At 41.6% G+C, this 20518-nt stretch overlaps 1 protein-coding gene across 8 annotated transcripts in view; it reads left to right on the top strand.

The window, feature by feature from the left end:
- The window catches only part of CEMIP2 (cell migration inducing hyaluronidase 2), a 68117-nt gene that overhangs the window by 11546 nt on the left and 36053 nt on the right, over positions 1-20518 (top strand). For all 8 annotated transcript variants that reach the window (XM_083576514.1, XM_083576512.1, XM_083576515.1 and 5 more), the window contains 3 exons: positions 11441-11783; positions 15566-15706; positions 17825-18386. In XM_083576514.1, coding sequence (XP_083432640.1) covers positions 11453-11783; positions 15566-15706; positions 17825-18386 — 1034 coding nt within the window. In that variant the 5' untranslated portion in view covers positions 11441-11452. The remainder of the gene's footprint in view (positions 1-11440; positions 11784-15565; positions 15707-17824; positions 18387-20518) is intronic.

Consider the following 20518-nt stretch of genomic DNA (forward strand, 5'->3'; position numbering starts at 1 on the left):
ATTTTTTGCTGTTATGTTTACCCCTAGGTATTTAACTTTTTTAACCACATTTAGTTCTGTCTCTTTCTGCAGCTGTTCCAACTCAATATCTGTCACGTTTTTCCCCAAAACTTTAGTTTTTTGCTTATTTAACTTAAATCCTGCCACTCGACCAAGGTTTTGAATCAGTTGTAGTACTCTTTTCAAACTAGACTCCGGCTCCTGTAATGTCAGAACTAGGTCATCTGCAAAAGCTTTAAGTTTATATTGTTTCGCTCCGACCTGAATCCCTTCCACCAACCGGTCCCCCCTAATCATATTCAGGAGCACTTCCAGAACCGAAATAAACAGTAATGGGGAAATCGGGCAGCCTTGTCGTGTACCTTTTTCAATTTTAAACTCTTCTGTAACCACATTGTTAACTATCAGTTTAGCCTTTTGTTCTGAATATATTGCCTCAATCCCGTTCTCAAACCCCCGTCCCACTCCCATTTCTTTTAAATTCCCCTTCATAAATTTCCAAGATATGTTATCAAAGGCTTTCTCCGCGTCTATAAAAATTAAAACTGCTTTAGTGTTTATGTTTGTTTGTAAAAGTTCCAATATGTCTATGATGTTCCTTGTGTTAGTAAACATATGTCTGCCCGGGAGAAAGCCTGCCTGGTCTTTATGGATTATCTCACTTAAAACTTTCTTAAATCTTCGTGCCAAAACATCTGCAAATATTTTGTAATCCACATTTAAAAGGGAGATGGGACGGTAATTCTTGAGTTGTGTCTTTTCAGTTTCTGACTTTGGAATCAATGTGATAAATGCTTCTTTCCACGATTCAGGCGCCTTCTTCCCCTCCATTATTTCATTACTGACCTCCAACAAAGGTTGTATCAAATAATCCTTCAATGTCTTATAGTAGTTAGAGGTCAGTCCATCTGGCCCTGGTGATTTGCCCTGTTTCAGACTCAGGATGGCCTGTTCAATCTCTTGTCGTGTTATTTTGCCATTTAAAATTGTTCTATTTTCTTCTGACAGCTTTGCTAATCCATTTCTCTCCAAAAATTGTGTAATCTCTATTTCATCTTGTGGCCCTTGAGTATATAACTTTTTAAAATACCTCTGGAAGCACTTTCTAATCTCTCCCGGGTTCTGAATGTTCCTTCCTTCAACCTCTAAGTTTGTTACTGTATTTAATCTTTGTCTCCTTTTCAACTGCCAAGCTAGCAGTTTCCCACATTTATTTGCCGATTCAAAAGTTTTTTGTTTCATTGTTTTAATCTTCCATTCCATTTCCTGATTTATCAGCTTGGAATATTGCGCCTGATAAAGTTTAATTTCTCTCAGAATCGGTTGGGACTTCGGGTTAGATCTTAACTTCTTCTCCAACTCTTTGATACTTTCCAGAATTTTATCTTTCTTTTCATTTTGCAGTCTTTTCTTTAAGGAATTCTGTTGAATCAAGAACCCTCTCATCACAGCTTTACTTGCATCCCAGATAGTTCTTTTTTCCACCGTAGTGTTCAAATTAATCTCAAAATAGTCCTTTAAGGTTTTTTGGGCCTTCTTTACAATTCTTTGGTCTCTAAACAGGCCATCATTCATCTTCCATCTAAAGGAGCCGATTGGGATCAATGTCATATCCATTCTCAAGGCGTTATGGTCGGAGCATGTTTTGGGGCAGATTTCCACCTTCCTCACCTTAGGTGCCAGACTTCTAGTTATCCATATTTGGTCGATTCGTGTCCAAGTCAGTTGAGCTTCAGAAAAGAATGTTCCTTCTCTTCCCAGGGGGTTTCTAACTCTCCAGATGTCAACCCAGTCCATATTGTCAGTCATTTCAAAAAAGGTCTTAGGTAGTCTTCCCTCTTTAGTAATGTTCTGGTTCTGTGACTTATCCATATTTGTTGATACGACCCCGTTCATGTCCCCCATCATGATGACGTTGTTGTAATCCAGATAATCCAGCATGGTCTCGTGCAACTTCTTATAAAAATCCGATTTTCCTTCATTTGGAGCATAAATTCCTAATATCAAAATTTTTTCTCCTTGATACTGTACTTCTATTGCGAGGATTCTTCCACTTTCATCTTTAAAGAGAAATTTTGGTGAAAGGCTCTCTTTTGCATAGATCACTACACCTCTCTTTTTAACTGTATCCGATGATATAAATTCTTGACCAAGCCTTTTATTTATTAACACCTTTCTATGGAGCCTAATCACATGTGTTTCTTGTAAGCATATAATGTCCAATTGTTCCTTTTTTAAAATATGAAAAATTTTAGACCTTTTTTCGGGACTGTTACAGCCATTTATGTTCCAGCTCAAAAGCTGCAGAGACATCCTGGATAGGTCTGGTTATTCTTTCTGGGGTGGTACCTTGTTCTCCGGTCCTTGAGGATCCGAGGGGGCGGGCTCCCCTGGAAGTTCTGGCGCTGGCAATCCAAGTCCTTTGTGGAGGTCTTCTCCGTGTGCTCCCAAAAACTTGTCTCTATCTTCCACTGTTTTGATTTTGATCTTTCTCCCTCTGTAGGTAAAGGATAATCCTTGTGGAAACTCCCACCTGAAGATAATTGCGTTGCTTCTCAACAGTCTTGCCAATTCCGTGTAGTTAGATCTAAGGTCCAGCAACTGCTTAGGAATGTCCTTGTAGATTTCAATTCTCTTGCCCAAAATGTCTAGTGACTTTTCGTAGTGCAGGCCCAAAATCTTGTCCCTTTCCTCCTTTGATCTCAGTGTTATCAAACAATCTCTGGGCTTCTCTGTCCTTCTGACTCTGCCAAGCCTGAAAGCAGATACAATTTTAAAGTCTTTTTCCTCTAACTTCCAAAACTTGGCAAATTCCTTAGTTAGAAATTCAATAAAATTATCTTCTTCCACCTCTGGTATTGACCGTATCCTCAAGTTGGTCTCCCTGTTTCGCAGTTCTGTCATCAAAAAGTAAATCTGATGTTCTCCAACTTGTTTGCTGAGTGGTCTTACTTCTTTCTCAAGTTCTTCCAATCTTTGACTAGTATCTTCAGCCAGTTTACGATTTTCACCTACAGCCTCCTTTAATTCTCCAATAGACTGGGCATTCTGTGCAACTTGTCCAGTCAGCTTATTCAAACTTTCTGTGTTCTGTTCAATTTTAGCTGTATGCAAATCAGCCTTCTTGTCCAAAGCCTCCAGTTTCTCCAAAATTTTCTCCAAGACAGAGCTACTTGTCCCTGAAGCCATATCTCCCAGGTGCAGCTCCTCTGTCTCACCCTCCCCTGCCTGTATTAGGGAGGCCGCCTCTATGTCTGGAGGCAAAGTGGAAGGCAAGGCCGGCACAGAAGATCTACGCTGTGAGGCTGCAGATAAAGTTAGAGTTGTTTGTTTAGTCCTTCCTCTTCTCCTTGCGCCACTCATTCCAAAGTTATCTGTAATCCAAGGTCAATCCAAGTTGTTCCCATGAGAAAGCAGAGTCCCAGATACAATAGTCAAACAGAGGCCGGGAAAGGGAAAGTAAAACAAAGTCACTGCTGTAAGTCCAAAATCCTCTAGAGGGAGCTTAATACGTCTTCAGGGAAAAGATCAAATCCAAGTTAAACTTATAAATTTAAATCCATGTCTATCGCCTCCACAATGTATTATTTTTAGCAGAGTAAAACTTAAAGCAAAACAGTGTTTCTTACAGTGCCTTGACTGCAACAGTTTCAAAGTATCCAGTTCCAACTCAGAATGTTTCAAAACCTAAATTCAATATATCCAAAGTTGCAAACTGGTGCTCATTCCCCAGCCCTATTTTAAAATAGGGTACTTAAAATAGGGTACTTTATCTACAGTGATACAAATGTCACATACTGTATTTAAGAAGTGCAGGTGTCTGTACTTTGCTTCCCCTTGGGGAGTGGGTAACTTAAAGGACAACGAAGGTGCTTGGCAGAAAAAGTCTATAGCAATGGCCTTTAATTTCTGAGGGCCTTCATTTCATGCTGACCTGCACCAGAGGCCCACTTAAAACAAAATCACAGAGCAAATCTATGCATGACCTCAGAAGGTGGTAGACTCTTCTTCATTGGAGAGCAAAGGCTGGATGGCCATCTTTCAGGGATGCCTTAGTTGTGATTCCTGCATTACAGAGGCTTGGACTAGATGATGATGATAATAATAATAATAATTAATAATAATTTTATTTATACCCCGCCTTCCGCAGCCAAGACCGGGCTCAGGGCGGCTAACAACCAATAATAAAAACAAGTTGATTAAAAGACAATTTAAAAGATTAAGACACAACATTAAAACATTAGGATGCAGCCTCTTCACAGGAGGAGAAAGGAAAAAGAAAGAGGGGAAAGGAATCAAACTGATTCTAAGCCAAAGGCCAGATGGAACAACTCTGTCTTACAGGCCCTGCAGAAAGAAATCAGATCCCGCAGGGCCCTGGTCTCATGAGACAGAGCGTTCCACCAGGCCGGAGCCTGTGTTGAGAAGGCCCTGGCTCTGATTGAGGCTAATCTAACTTCCTTAGGGCCCGGGACCTCTAGGGTGTTGCTATATATGGACCTTAAGGTCCTCCGTGGGGCATACCGGGAGAGGCGGTCCCATTGGTATGAGGGTCCTAGGCCGTGAAGGGCTTTAAAGGTCAAACGCAGCACCTTAAATCTGACCCTGTACTCCACCGGGAGCCAGTGCAGCTGGAAAAGCACTGGGTGAATATGCTCCCATGGCAGAGACCCTGTGAGGAGCTTCGCTGCAGCATTCTGTACCCGCTGGAGTTTCTGGGACAGCTTCAAGGGCAGCCCCGCATAGAGCAAATTACAGTAGCCTGGAGGTGACTGTCACATGGATCACTGTGGCCAGGTCGGGGTGGGAAAGGTAAGGGACCAACTGCTTGATACGGCGAAGGTGGAAAAATGTCGCCTTGGCTGTTGCTGTAATTTGCGCCTCCATGGAAAGGGAGGCGTCAAGGATTACACCCAAACTCTTAACGGAAGGCAGTGGCACTAATTGGGCCCCCGCAAGAGAAGGGAGTTGGTCCTTCATCCCCATACCATCCTGACCCAGCCAGAGGACCTCTGTCTTTGAAGGATTTCGTTTCAATTGGCTCCCACAAAATCATCCAGCCACAGCTTCCAAACATCTGGTCAGTGTGTCTGGGATCAAGTCGGTATGGCCATCCATCAGCAAATACAGTGGTGCCCCGCAAGACGAATGCCTCGCAAGACGGAAAACCCGCTAGACGAAAGGGTTTTCCGTTTTGGAGGTGCTTCGCAAAACGAATTTCCTATGGGCTTGCTTCGCAAGACGAAAATGTCTTGCGAGTTCCTGTGGGGTTTTTTCCCTCCCCCCCTTTTTCCCAAGCCGCTAAGCCGCTTATCAGCTGATCCGCTAAGCCGCTAAGCCGCTAAGCCGCTTATCAGCTAAGCCGCTAAGCCGCTTATCAGCTGATCCGCTAAGCCGCTAATGGGCTTGCTTCGCAAGACGAAAAATCCGCAAGACGAAGAGACTCGCGGAACGGATTCTTTTCGTCTTGCGAGGCACCACTGTAGAGCTGAGTGTCATCAGCATATTGGTGACAGCCCAGCCCAAAGCTCCGGACAATCTGGGCAAGGGGGCGCATAAAGATGTTAAAAAGCATTGGGAAGAGGATTGTGCCCTGCGGCACTCCACACACCAAGGGGTGGCGATACGACATCTCCCTCCCCTAGCGGCCCCCGTCATCTTGTTTGTTTTAGTCAAACTATCATTTTTGTAACTGCTGCTCATTTGCGCTGCACAAGTTATTAAGAGGCATTAATGTATTCAGGTGTCAGCAAAGTTTTGAAAGCAATGGAGTCCTGCAGATATTTTAATCTCCTGCTCAGTGATCACCTCCCTGTGACTTTACAGTTTTATAAATGTTTCTGTTTTTTTTTTTAATAAATTTTTTTATTGGTTTTTCAACACATATTAAAAGACAATACAACACCATACATAGACAAACAAACATATAAACACGTATAATTTATTGACCTTTCTTTCCTAAAACCTTCTTTCAGCGACTTCCCCATACCTCCCCTTTCTGCATCCCTGTTTTAAATCATTCCAGCAACCCCTAATTTCAATTTCTTATAGCACTTTCTTTAGCTCTTTTTTTCTTGTCCAATTGTTTGTCACTGCAATTCTATTTTGCATTACCCAAGACATTTTAACATTCATTAATTTTACAACAATTCTTAAGATAAACTTTAAATTTCTTCCAGTCTTCTTCCACCGTCTCTTTCCCTTGGTCACGGATTCTGCCAGTCATCTCTGCCAGTCCCGTGTAGTCAATCACCTTGGTCTGCCATTCTTCCAGTGTGGGTAGTTCTTGTGTCTTCCAATACTTTGCTAAAAGTACTCTTGCTGCTGTTGTAGCATACATAAAAAACATCCTATCTTTCCTTGACACCAATTGACCTACCATGCCCAGGAGGAAAGCTTCTGGTTTCTTCACGAAAGTGCATTTAAGCACCTTTTTCATTTCATTATAAATCATTTCCCAGAAGACCTTAATCCTAGGGCACGTCCACCAAAGGTGGTAAAAGGTACCTTCAGTTTCCTTACATTTCCAACATTTGTTATTGGGCGTATGGTAAGTTTTTGCCAGCTTGACTGGGGTCATGTACCACCTATATATCATTTTCATAATGTTCTCTCTTAAGGCATTACATGCCGTGAACTTTATACCGGTGGTCCATAACTGTTCCCAGTCAGCAAACATAATGTTATGACCAATGTCTTGTGCCCATTTAATCATAGCTGATTTAACCGTCTCATCCTGTGTATTCCATTTCAACAGCAAGTTATACATTCTTGACAGATTCTTAGTATTGGGTTCCAATAGCTCTGTTTCTAATTTTGACCTCTCCACCTGGAAGCCAATTTTCCTGTCCAGTTTGAAAACTTCATTTATCTCATAGTAATGAAGCCAATCTCTTACTTTTGACTTCAATTTCTCATAGCTCTGCAATTTCACTTTTCCCTCCTCATGTTCTATAATTTCCCAATATTTTGGCCATTTGGGTTCCATATTAAGTTTTTTCACTTCCTTAGCTTCCATTAGTGACAACCACCTGGGGGTTTTGTTTTCCAACAAATCTTTATACCGAATCCAAACATTATATAATGCTTTCCTAACAATATGGTTTTTGAAACCTTGATGAATTTTAACCTTGTCATACCATATATATGCATGCCAGCCGAATCTGTTATTGAACCCTTCCAAATCCAAAAGGTCTGTGTTTTCAAGAAGCAGCCAACTTTTCAGCCAGCAGAAAGCCGCTGATTCATAATACAACTTTAAGTCCGGCAGGGCAAACCCCCCTCTTTCTTTTGCATCAGTTAGTATCTTAAATTTTATTCTGGGCTTTTTGCCCTGCCAGACAAATTTATATATATCTTTTTGCCACCTCTTGAAACAATCCATTTTATCCAAAATCTGCAATGTTTGAAACAAGAACAACATTCTCGGCAAGACATTCATCTTAATAACAGCGATTCGGCCTAACAAGGAAAGTCTCAAATTTGACCATACTTCTAAATCTTTCTTAACTTCTAACCAACATTTCTCATAGTTGTCTTTGAATAAATTCACATTCTTAGATGTCAAATTAATCCCCAGGTATTTCACCTTCTCTGCTACCATTAAACCAGTTTCACTCTGAAACCTCTCTCTTTCAACCACTGTTAGATTTTTATCCAATACTTTCGTTTTCTGTTTGTTCAACTTAAATCCTGCTACTTGACCAAATACTTGTATTAGCTCTAACACTCTTCTCGTACTAGTGTCTGGCTCTTGTAAAGTTAGTACTAGATCATCTGCAAACGCTCTCAGTTTATATTGTTTAGCTCCGACAATGTTTCTGATTCTGCATTCATTTGAAAGAGGAAGGAAATAGTGAATACTTTATATTCTGAAGTTTCAAAATTAGAATAGCTGAAGGAAGAGAGAAAACGTACTCTACAAATAAGTAATCTGGCATAAAAATTCTTTTGTTACTGCTTCAAATTAGGGGGTATGGGTGGGGATTTGGCTGAAATTTATACTGTTTTTTGTCAGGCTCCAGAACAGCACCAACACTTGTGCTGAAAGAGGACTCTCAGAAAATGGCCCCAGGACATAATTTGTGTTATAGGTTCTTACTGTTATGAGCATTTGCCACACTTGGAAATGTGCATGCTGAGGCCTGGGATGTTCAGAGAATTTACTTGACTATCCTGTGATTTGTGTCTGCTTTGTTTCCTGTTTAGAACAAAGGAAATGGGTTAAACACACCATGTCCAACTCCTTGGTTTTTATACTGGGCTGCCCATTTTGACTGAAGCCTTGGTGACACAGGGAACAGGGGCAAGAAACATGAAGGACTTGTGTACCCTGCACTCCTTTTAATGTTTTGATCCTGTCTGGCAGGGCATTGTCTCCTCTGAAAGCGTTGGGCACAATGATCTTATCGCAGTGATGAATTGGACTCTGCAGCTTTGAAATTACAGAGAAAGCGTTCTTGCTATGTTTCTGCATAAGATTTGAGATTAGCTGCTATATTTCCTTTGTTTTTATTGTTGGCCCGTTTCAGTCCTTCTGAGCATGCAGTGTATAGTTGAGCACACCAGGCTTCAGTTGGCGTACTTTCTTTTTTTACAGGAATTAGAGCTTCATAGAAAGGTATCTGGGTTTAGGGTTAATCTTGCTTATTCAAGTTAAAGGCATCAAGATTCCATCTAAGGAAATGAGAGACCCACAGTGATTATCCTCAGTTACAGGGAATATTTAAAACTTGCTAATACTTAGGAGGGTGGTTTACCCCTTGTTGGAGGGAGCAGGAAACAAGGCCATGTTCTCTTATTTGCAAGCTTCCAGGGGTCTCAACCCATAGTTGAGTGGGGGGCAGATGCTGGTTTTCTCTTAAACAGGAGATGCTGCACTAGGTGGACTTTGGATCTGATCCAGCAGCGCTCTCCACGTTTTTATATGGACCATATCCTGGTAATAGAGGAAATAAATTATCACATTAGCCTGCGTGTACAATTGGGAAACAGATCTGCAAGTGGAACTGAAAGTGGAAGGCTGGCATAACATTTGAGAGAGCTGTTCATCTTTTATTATGTGCCAGTTTTAAATAGCTGTCTTAAAAATCCAGATGGTAGGTGGCACATGATCTCTCTCTAGCTCATTTTTAAACCACTCTTGGGGCAGGTCAGTGCTGGGGAGGATGTATTTCAAATAGCAGATTTTCAGCATGGTGTGGGATAAACAGGTCAGAAAAGCTTAGCAGGAATGGCCATGCCTTGCTGTAACTGCTTGCATGGCAAAGAAAGAGGAAACTTGTGATAAAACGTTAAGAAATCGCTGAGAGTAGCCAAAAGGTAATGCCTTATAAGGTATTAGCACGGTTTGTGGGTGATTCAAAACCACAAGGGGAAAAGGAGGAAAACAGTTAGAAAGCTATTGCACTTGCTTAAAAGGGCTGTGAATATTAGTCAAGCCGCCCCTGGTGGAGCTAAAGCTAATCAGCATGAAGAAGGGGGTATGTAGCGGTGGGGGTACATATCAAGGGGAAAACATGAAATAGGTGGACCAGGAAGTTGGTAAACTGCAATTTCCTAAACAATAGGAGATTGTAGGAGGGAAATTTGGACGGGCTTTAGCGTATAAAGTACCTTTGATGTGCCCTCTTTGCAGCATGAGCTGGGGAGTTGCTCAGGCAGCGCTGTCTCAGGAATAAGCAACCTTTGGTTTTGCCTGATCTCAGTGTCCGACTCCTTCTTCTCACAGAGCAGTTGACTCCCTCTAGGGAAGATTCCTGGTGCAAATTTGTCCAACAGGTGGGGATCTGAAATTTGTATAGGACTTTTGGTTTGAACAGCAGCCAATTTCTCTGCTACCCCTCACTTGTCTTTTTATTTTAACCATCTAGCCTGCTGAAGAGTTCTGGGGACCTTGAAAGCTTGCACACTATTTTCTGGCATCTTGGTTAGCCTAATAAAGATGTTTTCTTAATATATATTGGACTTGATTGGCACATCAGAAGCTCCAGCCTATATCTTGCTGTATTTTAATGCCCTGGGGATGATACCATCACCAGTCCACCAATTGTTTCTTATTTAATGCTGGCAGCTCAGCAAGAGTTAGCTTAAAGTGGAATTCTTCAAAGGTAAAGTGTAGAATTTCTTCACTGCTGAGATGTTACGGACAGTGTGTTTACTTTCCTTGAATCTATTCATTGAATATTCGAGATATCCTGAAAAACAGAAAAGTGTATAATTTTTTTCGGCAGGAGAAAGGAGGTCAGCTGCTAAAACTAATTCAGTTTATTATCCTAATAGTTTACTTGTGATTGCAGTTTATGATCGTCCTGTTAGCATGGCATGATATGGAGTAATGATTTTTAACAGTGCTATAGATTTTGAAGCAAACTTCTTCAAAGGTTAGTCTAATGGCTATAAAGACAGATCTTTTGTGTGTGATCTTGTGCAAATGTGGCAGAACCTGGATGAAAATTGGCATATGCTTTTGAGCTCTGTTTTTTGCAAAAAAATTCCTCTAAATATTTGGGACTGGCCAGATGCTGACAAGCGTGCCCTGGGTGAAGGGGTGCTGCAGACTGGGGGGGGCAGTGGTCTGTAGGGACCTGTACCAGCCAAGAGGCAAGAGTCAGAATCAGAGGAAGCTTCAGAGCTGGAGGAAGAGACAGACCAGGCAAGTGAAGGAGAGGGGGCCTCTCCACCCTCCCCTGTACCACTGTCTCCAAAAACCAGGAGAGAGCAGACGTAGCTTCTGTGCAGGCAGAGTGAGCGCAGCCCGTCAGGGGAAGGTGCATCAACTGGTGGAAGGGGGCTGGTCCCCAGTTGCTGCAATAGCGCCATAGAGTTCAGACCTAGGAATAGCCAATAGAGTGATGCACGTAGGTTTCCAGAGCTGTTATCTTGGATAATAAAAAGTTAACTTTCTGCTGTGTCCTTGGCTAGGAAGCACCATTGGCACTACATTAGCTTTGGAGTAACCTGGTGGAATACATAAAAAGGTAAAGGTAAAGGACCCCTGACAATTAAGTCCAGTCGCAGGCGACTTTGGGTTTGTGGCGCTCATTTCGCTTTACAGGCTGAGGGAGCCGGTGTTTGTCCGCAGTTTTTCCGGGTAACGTGGCCAGCACGATTAACACCGAAACCAGAGCAGTGCAAAGAAACACTGTTTACCTTCCCGCTGGAGTGGTACCTATGAATCTACTTGCACTTTTGGGCGTGCTTTTGAACTGCTAGGTTGGCAGGAGCTGGAACCGAGCAACGGGAGCTCACCCCGTCGCAGGGATTCAAACCACCGACCTTCTGATCGGCAAGCCCAAGAGGCTCAGTGATTTAGACCACAGCTCCACCCGCGTCCCTGGTGGAATACATACTCCCACATAAATAATTCCAGGGCATAACTAAAACGACTCCTCTCACACTTCAACATTAATCTTTTTTTCCCTTTTTGTTTTTAATCCAGTGATTGCATAACATGCAAGCCGCTGATCCCAGAGGGAGGACTCCTGCCTTCCTTCAGCCTCAGAATGGAAGCAGCCATAAATCTTCTGGCTATTTCCCAGGAAGAATTGTCCCATTTCGTCCTCCTCCTCCTCCAAAGAACCAAGCTTCAGCCAAATTTACCTCTGGAAGACAGGAAGCTCGTGCAACAGTAGCCTCCTCAGCAGATGGGCAGCGCAGTCAGGCGGAAGCGAGCAGAAAGAAAAGACACAAAAACACACTCATCTGCTTTGCTATGTCTAGCTTTTCGTTTTTTATTGCACTTGGCATTATTTTGGGGATAGCATCAAAATATGCTCCTGATGGTGAGTTTCCATTTCCACTACTTAGTACCACTACTAAGTGCAAATAGAAAAATCCAAATATTTGTACTGCTGTTCTGGAAGAAGATTGATAGTTTTTAAAACTAGTTTTTGTATAATTTATAATTGTATAATTTAAAACACACATAATTATTCCTCTGTTAAAAAACAAAAGAAAGGGACCGTTCTCTGTTGTTGACACTAGTGACTGTGATAAAGGCTAATTGGCTTCATCTGTTCTCACGTTCTGTGCTTCCACAGCAAGGTTACATAACGTATAGAACAGCAGTAGAGAACTACTTGTCAGCATCCATATAGTCCCGCTCAAGGTGGCATTTTCCAGAAAAGTGTATACCATATTTTTCGCTCCATAAGACACACCTTTTCCCTCCTAAAAAGTAAGGGGAAATGTGTGTCTTATGGAGTTAATGCAGGGGGGAGGCAGGCAGGAAAAGCCCCCCAAAGCCGCACACAAGCTCCGTGCGGCTCTTGCGAGCTTTTCCTCAGGAGGGAGAAGGGACTGATGCGGCCAGTCAGTCCTTTCTCCCTCCTTGTAGAAAAGCCCGCAGGAGCTGCACGCTCCTTAAAGGGTGCGCGGCTTTTGTGGGCTTTTGCGGGAGGTGGGGGTATTGCCATAGCTGCTCTTTGGGGCTGGGGGGGGGGGAACCCGAGCTTCCCCGGCAGCCCCAAGAAGCTCGCGGAGCAGTGGGAAGGCTGTGCGCCTTTCCGCTGCTCCCCGACCTGCTCTTTGGGGCTGTTGGTGGGCTTCCCCCCGCCAGCCCCAAAGAGCAGGTCGAAAAGAACTCCCGCCGCGCTCTGGAGGCTTCGGGTTGCCTTCACTGAAGCCTAGAGAGCGCACTGACCCCTCTCGCTCTCCAGGCTTCCAAGGTAGCCGCCTGAAGGCGACTGAACGCCCCTTGAACGGCACATTGTTTTAGAGGGGGAGAATTTTTTTTCTTGTTCTCCCCCTCTAAAGGTGCGTCCTATGGTTTGGGTGCGTCCTATAGAGCGAAAAATACGGTAAATGTCTTTCCTAGTCTCATTACATGAACAGTGTTTTCTGAACAAAATACAGGACTGCATTGTACACATTGCAGTAGCAGCATGTCTGTCAAGAACACTGGCAGGAACAGCAAAGAACCAGAGCAGAATTTCTCCAGGTGACGAGTATTCTTGTGCAGCCTCATCACAGCTGATATTCCTTCACGCCATGTGCCCAAGGGCTAGATGTCATTGTGCATTTAGGGTTGGATTCCCATAATGAGCCCCTTCAGCAGAAGCCCTGCACAAGGACTTTTGCTTGCACAGCGAGACTTCCTGCCCCACCTCTTCCCTCTCTGTGCCCCACACACACTTCCTGAGGTTGGGGGGAAGGAATCATTCCATCTGAACATAAAATTCCTCACGTAAACCAATTATTTATGTATTTATTGCATTTATAGCCCAGCCTCCCAGGAGCCCAAGGTGGTGTACATAGTTCTCTTGCCCATTTTATCCTCACGACAACCCTGTGCGGTAGTTAGGCTCAGAGTGAGTGACTGGCCCAAGTCATGCAGTTTTCATGGCTGAGTGGGAATTTGAACCCAAGGCCTGCTCCTACACTCTAACCATGCTTCTTATTTGACTAACCCTGCAGTTCTTGCTTGGTGGTAATTAAAGTAACTCCTCTCCTTATTAGTTCTGAGATTCACTCCTAGAATGTAAATCAATAACAATGAAGGGAGAAAGAGCTTCTAACCCATTTGAATCCCATGTTTATTTCTACACTGTTATTGGGCTGTTAAAATAACTTTTAGTATCTCTTATGTTAACGTGATAGAGTTGACTCCAGAGGAGAGACTGGATTAGAATTGTTTAAAAAATGCATCTCCCCTCCTCTTCAAACACATCCAATTATTTCTTCTTCTTTTAGCCTTCCCTTGGTCAATTAATGATCCCACAGTGGGTTACAATGTATAAATAAAACAGATCCAATCAGAGATCCCAACCACATAAAAATGCAAATGATAACAGTATTGCTTGCAAACCTGCACTCAGTAGGGGGCCATATTAAATCAAACTCCTGCAAAAACCTTGAGCAAAGAGATGGAGTTTAGACAGTGCATTTAAAACTAAGTCTCTAATAAAAATTACTAGTGTCAAATAACATTTATCAAGTGTTTCTGATAACCGAAATAGTCAACAAGAATTGTCTAATTACTAAAATTCATTAATATAGTTTTAACCATTATTAGCATTTGCACTGATAATTGGCAAAGATGGTTTGAAGAAGTGTGCTTAAGGTGAGTGATGGGGAGAAATTCCTAATCTCAGATAACTGGGAAAGGGCAAAAGGGGAGGGATCACAAATGCAAGATCACACGGCAGTATTGCTGAGAACCAGTAGCACTACAATTTGATTTATCCCTGGTCTTTGACTGGCGGGTCATGGTCCTGTCAGAGGTTAGTCATAACAGAATATGACCGCCATGCAAGTATAGGGTGAAAGATTGAGGAATGAAGTCCCCAAAGCATGTTTGGTTAAAAGTGGGTCCTTGGTCTGAAAAGGTTGAAGACTAGAGGAATGAAGAAAAGTCTGGCCTTCCAGAACTGGACCAAACGTCCACCTAATATTGTATTCTGTTTACAGCAATTGGTTTGTCACAAATGACTCATCCTCATGTCTAAAATTGTGGTTGTTTTGTTAAAACATTTATTTTGCAAATTAAGCTGCTCCTGGGAATCTCTATAGTGAAAAGGGGGGTGTTGCATATTTTAAATAAAAAGCACAGTCATTTTATTTCATTTCAAACTGCATTCAGAAGGGTTTGGGTTTTTTGGCAGGGAAACTCCACATGGATATGCAAGTGAGCATAACATGGCCAAAGTAACAAGAAGCTAAAGAATAATAAGAAATCTATTGTAATTAAGGGGGAAAGCGCTAAGCAAGAGAGGGAATCCAGAGTAATTATGTTTCATCAGCGTGAGCCAAACAAGTTTAATAGCAGGAAGCAACTCCTAATAGTCAAGTGAAACTTATTGTAAAGCTTTCTCTAAAAGGAAACAGGAGCAACATGAGTGTAATTTTCACAATTTTATTGCATCCAAGTAAAGTATTGTATCAGGAAATGTTGAATCACTTGTAAGGAAGAATAGAGAGAAGGGAAATGAGTAGTTTGGCTGAATGAGTCAGTAACTTGTTGGTATTGTACATGACTCATTGCAGTACATGGGGGCAGAATGGAGCTAATGGCTCCCTTTTTTCACAGAAGGGCTGAAAAGGAGGCCATTGCAGGCTGTGATTAAAACAAAACAGAAAATGGGTATCTTAAACAGTAAAAAATGGCAATTGGATGAAGATGCCCTGTAAACACTGGGAGATATATAAAAATGGTCTTAATGTGGGCCAAAACTCATAAGCTGAAGAGCAATGGTATTTCCTAATGTGAAATGTATGCCCAAATGAATTATGGGAACAGCTGAACAGAGAGAAGAACTGAACAAAAACCCCAGGCATTTTGCATTGCCCTCTGAAACTCAAAGAGGGCATGCTCCTTTTCAGGGGCTATAAAATGAAAAGGTAAGAAAGACTGCCGAGTATTGATTGGCTAATGTGAAAGTGCAGATCACTTTACTTGAACTTCGTTCAGATTCAGAGGATTTTTCTTATTCTCACGGGTAGAATGGGGAGCTTTTTACTGTGTCTTTATTCAAATCTGATACCAGCAGAGTTGGATAAAAATGCTTGAAGCATGAGTTGGCTGCCTTGATACTTCAGTTATAAGTGTTTCTTGCTTCTATTGCAGAAAATTGTCCAGATCAAAATCCTCGCCTTAAGAACTGGAATCCTGGACATGATCGAGAAAACAAAGTTGTACTCAAACAGGGAGATTTGTTTCGCCTCAGTGTGGATGCTACAGTGCACTCTATAGTGATACAGGATGGAGGTATGTAAAGTGACATCCCAGCTTCAACATATCTTAGGCCAAACTGACAAGATGAAGGAGCTGTGTTTACTTATTCCTATGTTTTTTCCATTTACAAGGAAAAAGGAGTGTGTGTGTATAGCCTAAATTTTAGAATGGTATAATAATGTAAGTCTAGAATACGTAATTTTAATAAAATACTTTTATAATTACGATGTTTTATATTTTATTTATTATAAAGTTACGATCACACACACACAGTTTTGCGTGTGAATATAAAAAGGTGTAAAGTGTTGGACTAGGACCTGGGGGGGCTCAGGGATGAAGCTGGCTGGGTGACCCTGGGGGCTAGTCACTGCCTCTTGGCCTAACCTGCCTCACAGGGCGGCTGTGGGATTTCAGTGAAGGAGAGAGAGACCCATATGCATTACACTGAGCTCCTTTGGGGGGAAAGGTGGGGTCTTGATGTCGTCATGTGGCTGAAGGGAGCTGCACACTCCTCACTCTTCTTGGTTGTGCTTGGTCACCAAGACATTTTTCTCCTCAGCCCAGTTCTCTTCTGGTATCAGATCTGGGCCTTCAGGAGGTGATGGACAGGATTCTGCTCCCCTCATAGGCATAAACTTTCTGTTGTAAAGAAACATCTCCATCCCTACTTCCTCTCATCTTTTGTTCTGATAGTTTTGGGGAGGTGTACTAACACATTGAAAGGATATCCTGGGTAAACAGTGTGAGGAAAAACTAACACTTTATTTTTCTCAATATTTCTTCCTATCTAAGGCATTTTCTATCGCAGCACTATATAAAATAATGTTGCACATAATTGGTCCATTTTTGAAATTGTTTTTTAGAATATAGCATTTGAAAAGATAGGGAACAATTAACATTGGAATCATGCAGTATTTCCAAATCTTGCAAGATTACATTACGAGAAGGGTGGGGGCAAAGTTCATAAAGTGGTGTCGTGAGTTAGCTCGTTGCTAAGGTATTACTCGGTAATTGTTTCAGTCATTTCTTTTACTGAAAATGCTATTTGGTGTGAGGGAAAAAAACATATGTCCCTAAAACGTAACTTGTATTTGTTATATTTGTGGATATTAACAGATCTCCAAGAAATGACTATCATACTGCAAATGACATAATTTTTTACTGTTTACATTCAGTACAAGTTACATTGGAACAGAGCTGAGTAACAGAGCAGCTTCAGAACAGGCATTTGAACCCAATCCATCCAAAAGGAAGTTTCCTCCCAGTTTCCTTCCTGTGCAGTAGAGAAAGAAACATTCTCTTCATCGCAGTTAACTTAGAGCATTTGTAGGAAAAAGCAATGGGAGAAGTTTACACTGAGCTCTGCCACCTCTCCCTCCCTTACCTGGGTTGCTCCTGTGGGGCAGGTGGGGCGCTCACTGGGGCCTCTTCGGTTTCCGCTGCCTGAGGCAGCTGCCTCACCCCATATCCTGGGTGGACCGCCTCTGACTTCAGATGTTTTGGCCTACAACTCCCGTCAGCCTGTAGTCCAAAATATCTGGACACCTGGTTGGTGGTTTCTGTTCTATCCATCCTTATCCTGCTAAATCCTCAGAGGAAAGTAAGCACAGCCATGTTACTTTTACAACTGTTTTCACTTGATTTGCTTCTTCCTTTTAACATCCTTTCCAAGTCTATACGTCTGCATATCTTCCCCATCTAGCTACTTATTTGTTATTATGTTGTCGTTCTGGTCTGTTTTCAACATTTATTACTCCTGACTTCCTTTGGTACATTTTTTGCAGCTGTGCCAGGCATATCAAATACCTGCAGATTAAAAATACTGCTTGGTCATCAGTGTTTAAGAGCCTTACACAGCAAGATTTGTTTGGTAACTTTGCAAGGGCAAGATCCGGCTCGTAGAATGCAGTTCAGCTGCTTTTGGTTCTTTGTACTTTTCCTTCCTCTGATAACTCCTTGACAAACTGAGTTATGCAGTTTTCCTTTTGAAAACTGCTTGTGTATTGAAATATAATGCTCACAAATTTTTTAAAGCTTTGTTATTAATGCAGTGATTAGTGTTTTTTTCTATACCACAGCAAATTTTTATTCCTCAAAAAATAGTTGGTTAATACTTTATCGGTTGCTTACCAAAAACATTGTTCCCTATAGGATTGCTTGTCTTTGGAGATGATGAAAAAGGATCCAGAAATATAACACTACGAACACGGTTTATCCTGATAAAGGATGGTGGAGCGCTTCATATTGGAGCAGAGAAATGTCGTTATAAATCCAAAGCAACTATCACCTTATATGGCAAAATGGATGAAGGTGATTATGTGCCAACATTTGGCAAAAAGTTTGTGGGTGTTGGCCCTGGTGGAACACTGGAATTGCATGGAATTCAGAAGTTATCATGGACTTCTCTGTCAAAAACCCTGTATTCTTCAGGATTGGCCTCTGGCTCATATACTTTTGAAAAGGATTTTTCCCGAGGCCTCAATGTGAGAGTTATTGATCAAGACACTGCACAGGTTTTGGCAATGGACAGATTTGATACTTATGAATCTCAGAATGATAGCAGGAGACTTCAGGATTTCCTAAAAGGCCAAGATTTTGGTCGCATTGTTGCTATTGCTGTGGGAGATTCAGCTGCTAAAAACCTACTAGATGAAACCAGAACAACAATACAGAATCTTCTGGGAAGTAAGCTTGTCAAAGGATTGAGTTACAGGTAAAAAATAAAAAAATGTATTCTGTGCTCTTGTGGGGAAAAAGAAACTAATTTAAATTTTCTTTGGAGTTCAACCTGTATGTTCTAGCTCATGTTTTGACTTCTGCAAATGTATGAATATGATAGGTTGTGCTTCAGAATATATCTTTGGAGGCAGCACAAGGAAGATGGTTAGTTTAATATTTTAAAGTTATAAACCCTTGTGAATTATAACAACTCAGCTTGGAGTTGTAACTGTATACCCTTCCTCCCTCGAATTAGGGTATTGCAGTAATATGGCCATGCAACACTCCAAAATTTCATGCATATATTTTCCTTTGGGTATTCATCATGCTGCACCCCTGTATTCAAATTTACATTGCATCAAAGTCTTCCCCCTCTGTTATTTTGGTTTTCATTGCAAGAATTAATACTAGCTATACAGACAAGTGCCACAACACTGCTTCTCTTCGCTGTTTTTGAATGTCTGTGTGCCAGTATTTGAAACTGTAAACTTGGTACACAAATTTTTACAAATTTTGATTTTAAAATTGAGCTTAAATATTTATTTTCTTACATTTCTTCTATCATGGACACCAAAGCCCATGGTCCCAGGGTGGTCACCCGTCTAGGCATTGACCAAACCTACCTAGCCTTCAGGACATGCTCTAGGAATATTGGAGGTTTTGGGCCGGGGGAGAGCCAGAAGTTGCTGGTTGGAACCATATACACATTTTTTGTTGATCGTTTGGTATAATAAAAGTAAATTCTTTTATTCAGTTCTTTGATTTGTATATTTAACAACTGATAGTATGAAAGCAAAGTCTTTCCTTCGCACATGAGTCAACTAGTTGTGTTGTAATTAGTGGTTAATCCACCCCTGCATACATGCACTACAAACATGACACATGCATTTGTTACATAATACATGTAATGTACTTACAGTTTTCCTACATACAAATACTATATGTGCAGGAAAGTCATCTTCTAAGAAGCAGGCATAAGACTCACTTTGAATTATGTTCCTTCTGTGAAAGATCTTGAAAGCAGCCCCATCCTGTAAAATTCCCTGGTGTGCTTTTACTCTGCCCTGAAATGGCATTTAAAAGTCATGAGGAGAAAGGAAGGAAGGGAAGGGATTCCAAGTATAATGATGAAACATGCTGTGATTGGTTTACCTTCAGCTCTTGTAGTCCTGAAATTGTTTAAAAGAAAAATGTGGAAAGTTTATTTCATTTCTCTAGCTAACCTCTGTGTAAGATTCCTCTGACTGTCCAATTGTTTTAGAAGACAGATAAAACCCTTTTCATTTTTCAAAACATTTTCTTTTATTGTTTGCTTTAATTTTTTTATCTGATATTTCTGGATTGTATAAAAGGGTACTACTGCTTTATTTCAGTGTGGATTCATTTCAGATGGTTTTTATAGTTCGTTGTAGGCCACTGTGATGACACTTAGTGTGAAAAGACAGGGTAGAATTGTTTGAGCCTGTGCCAGTCCAGTGTATTTGAAATAATAGAGGAGACAGATTCATCTCACTACTGTGTGCAGCCGTTCTTTCATTTCAAGTGAGAGGTATCTCACTCTAATAAACTTGGTGCTATAATGGCATTAGAGGAAAGGTTAAGGAGTAGATTGCTTTCCAGTGTTGTTTCCTAAGTGAAGTGGTGATTCATGCTGAGCATGAATTAAGAAGTGGTGGATATTTCTGATGGACTAGAGAGAGAATGTGTTGTTGCATGGGCTCCCTAGTAAATGTAAATTTGACTACTACTTTAACTTGGTGTGTTTTAGCAGGCTCTTTTACTTCAGACTTTCGCTTCTTTGCCTCATGGGGTGACTGGGCTATTCAGAACCAGAGCTTTGGTCATCTTTATGTGTCACCTGAAGATACAGGCATTGGAAGTGGAGCTAGGAATTTCCTTCTCATTCTATTTCTCCCCCTTTTAATTTTTTTTTTAAAAAGCATGTTCATCTTAGCAACTTGGCTGCTGGCTTGGTAGCTGGCTGAGTACAGGCCTGAGATGGGCAGCTGACTTTGGCCAGAGGGATTTGTCCCCCGGGGGCACTGCACCACATTGGCTCTCATATGCTGGCTAAAATTCTAGCCCTGTGAGGGCCTGTACTTGACAGTTGCACCACGTGGGTCTGGC

This window comes from Podarcis filfolensis (genome assembly GCF_964270895.1).
Source record: "Podarcis filfolensis genome assembly, chromosome: 11".
NCBI lineage: Eukaryota > Metazoa > Chordata > Lepidosauria > Squamata > Lacertidae > Podarcis > Podarcis filfolensis.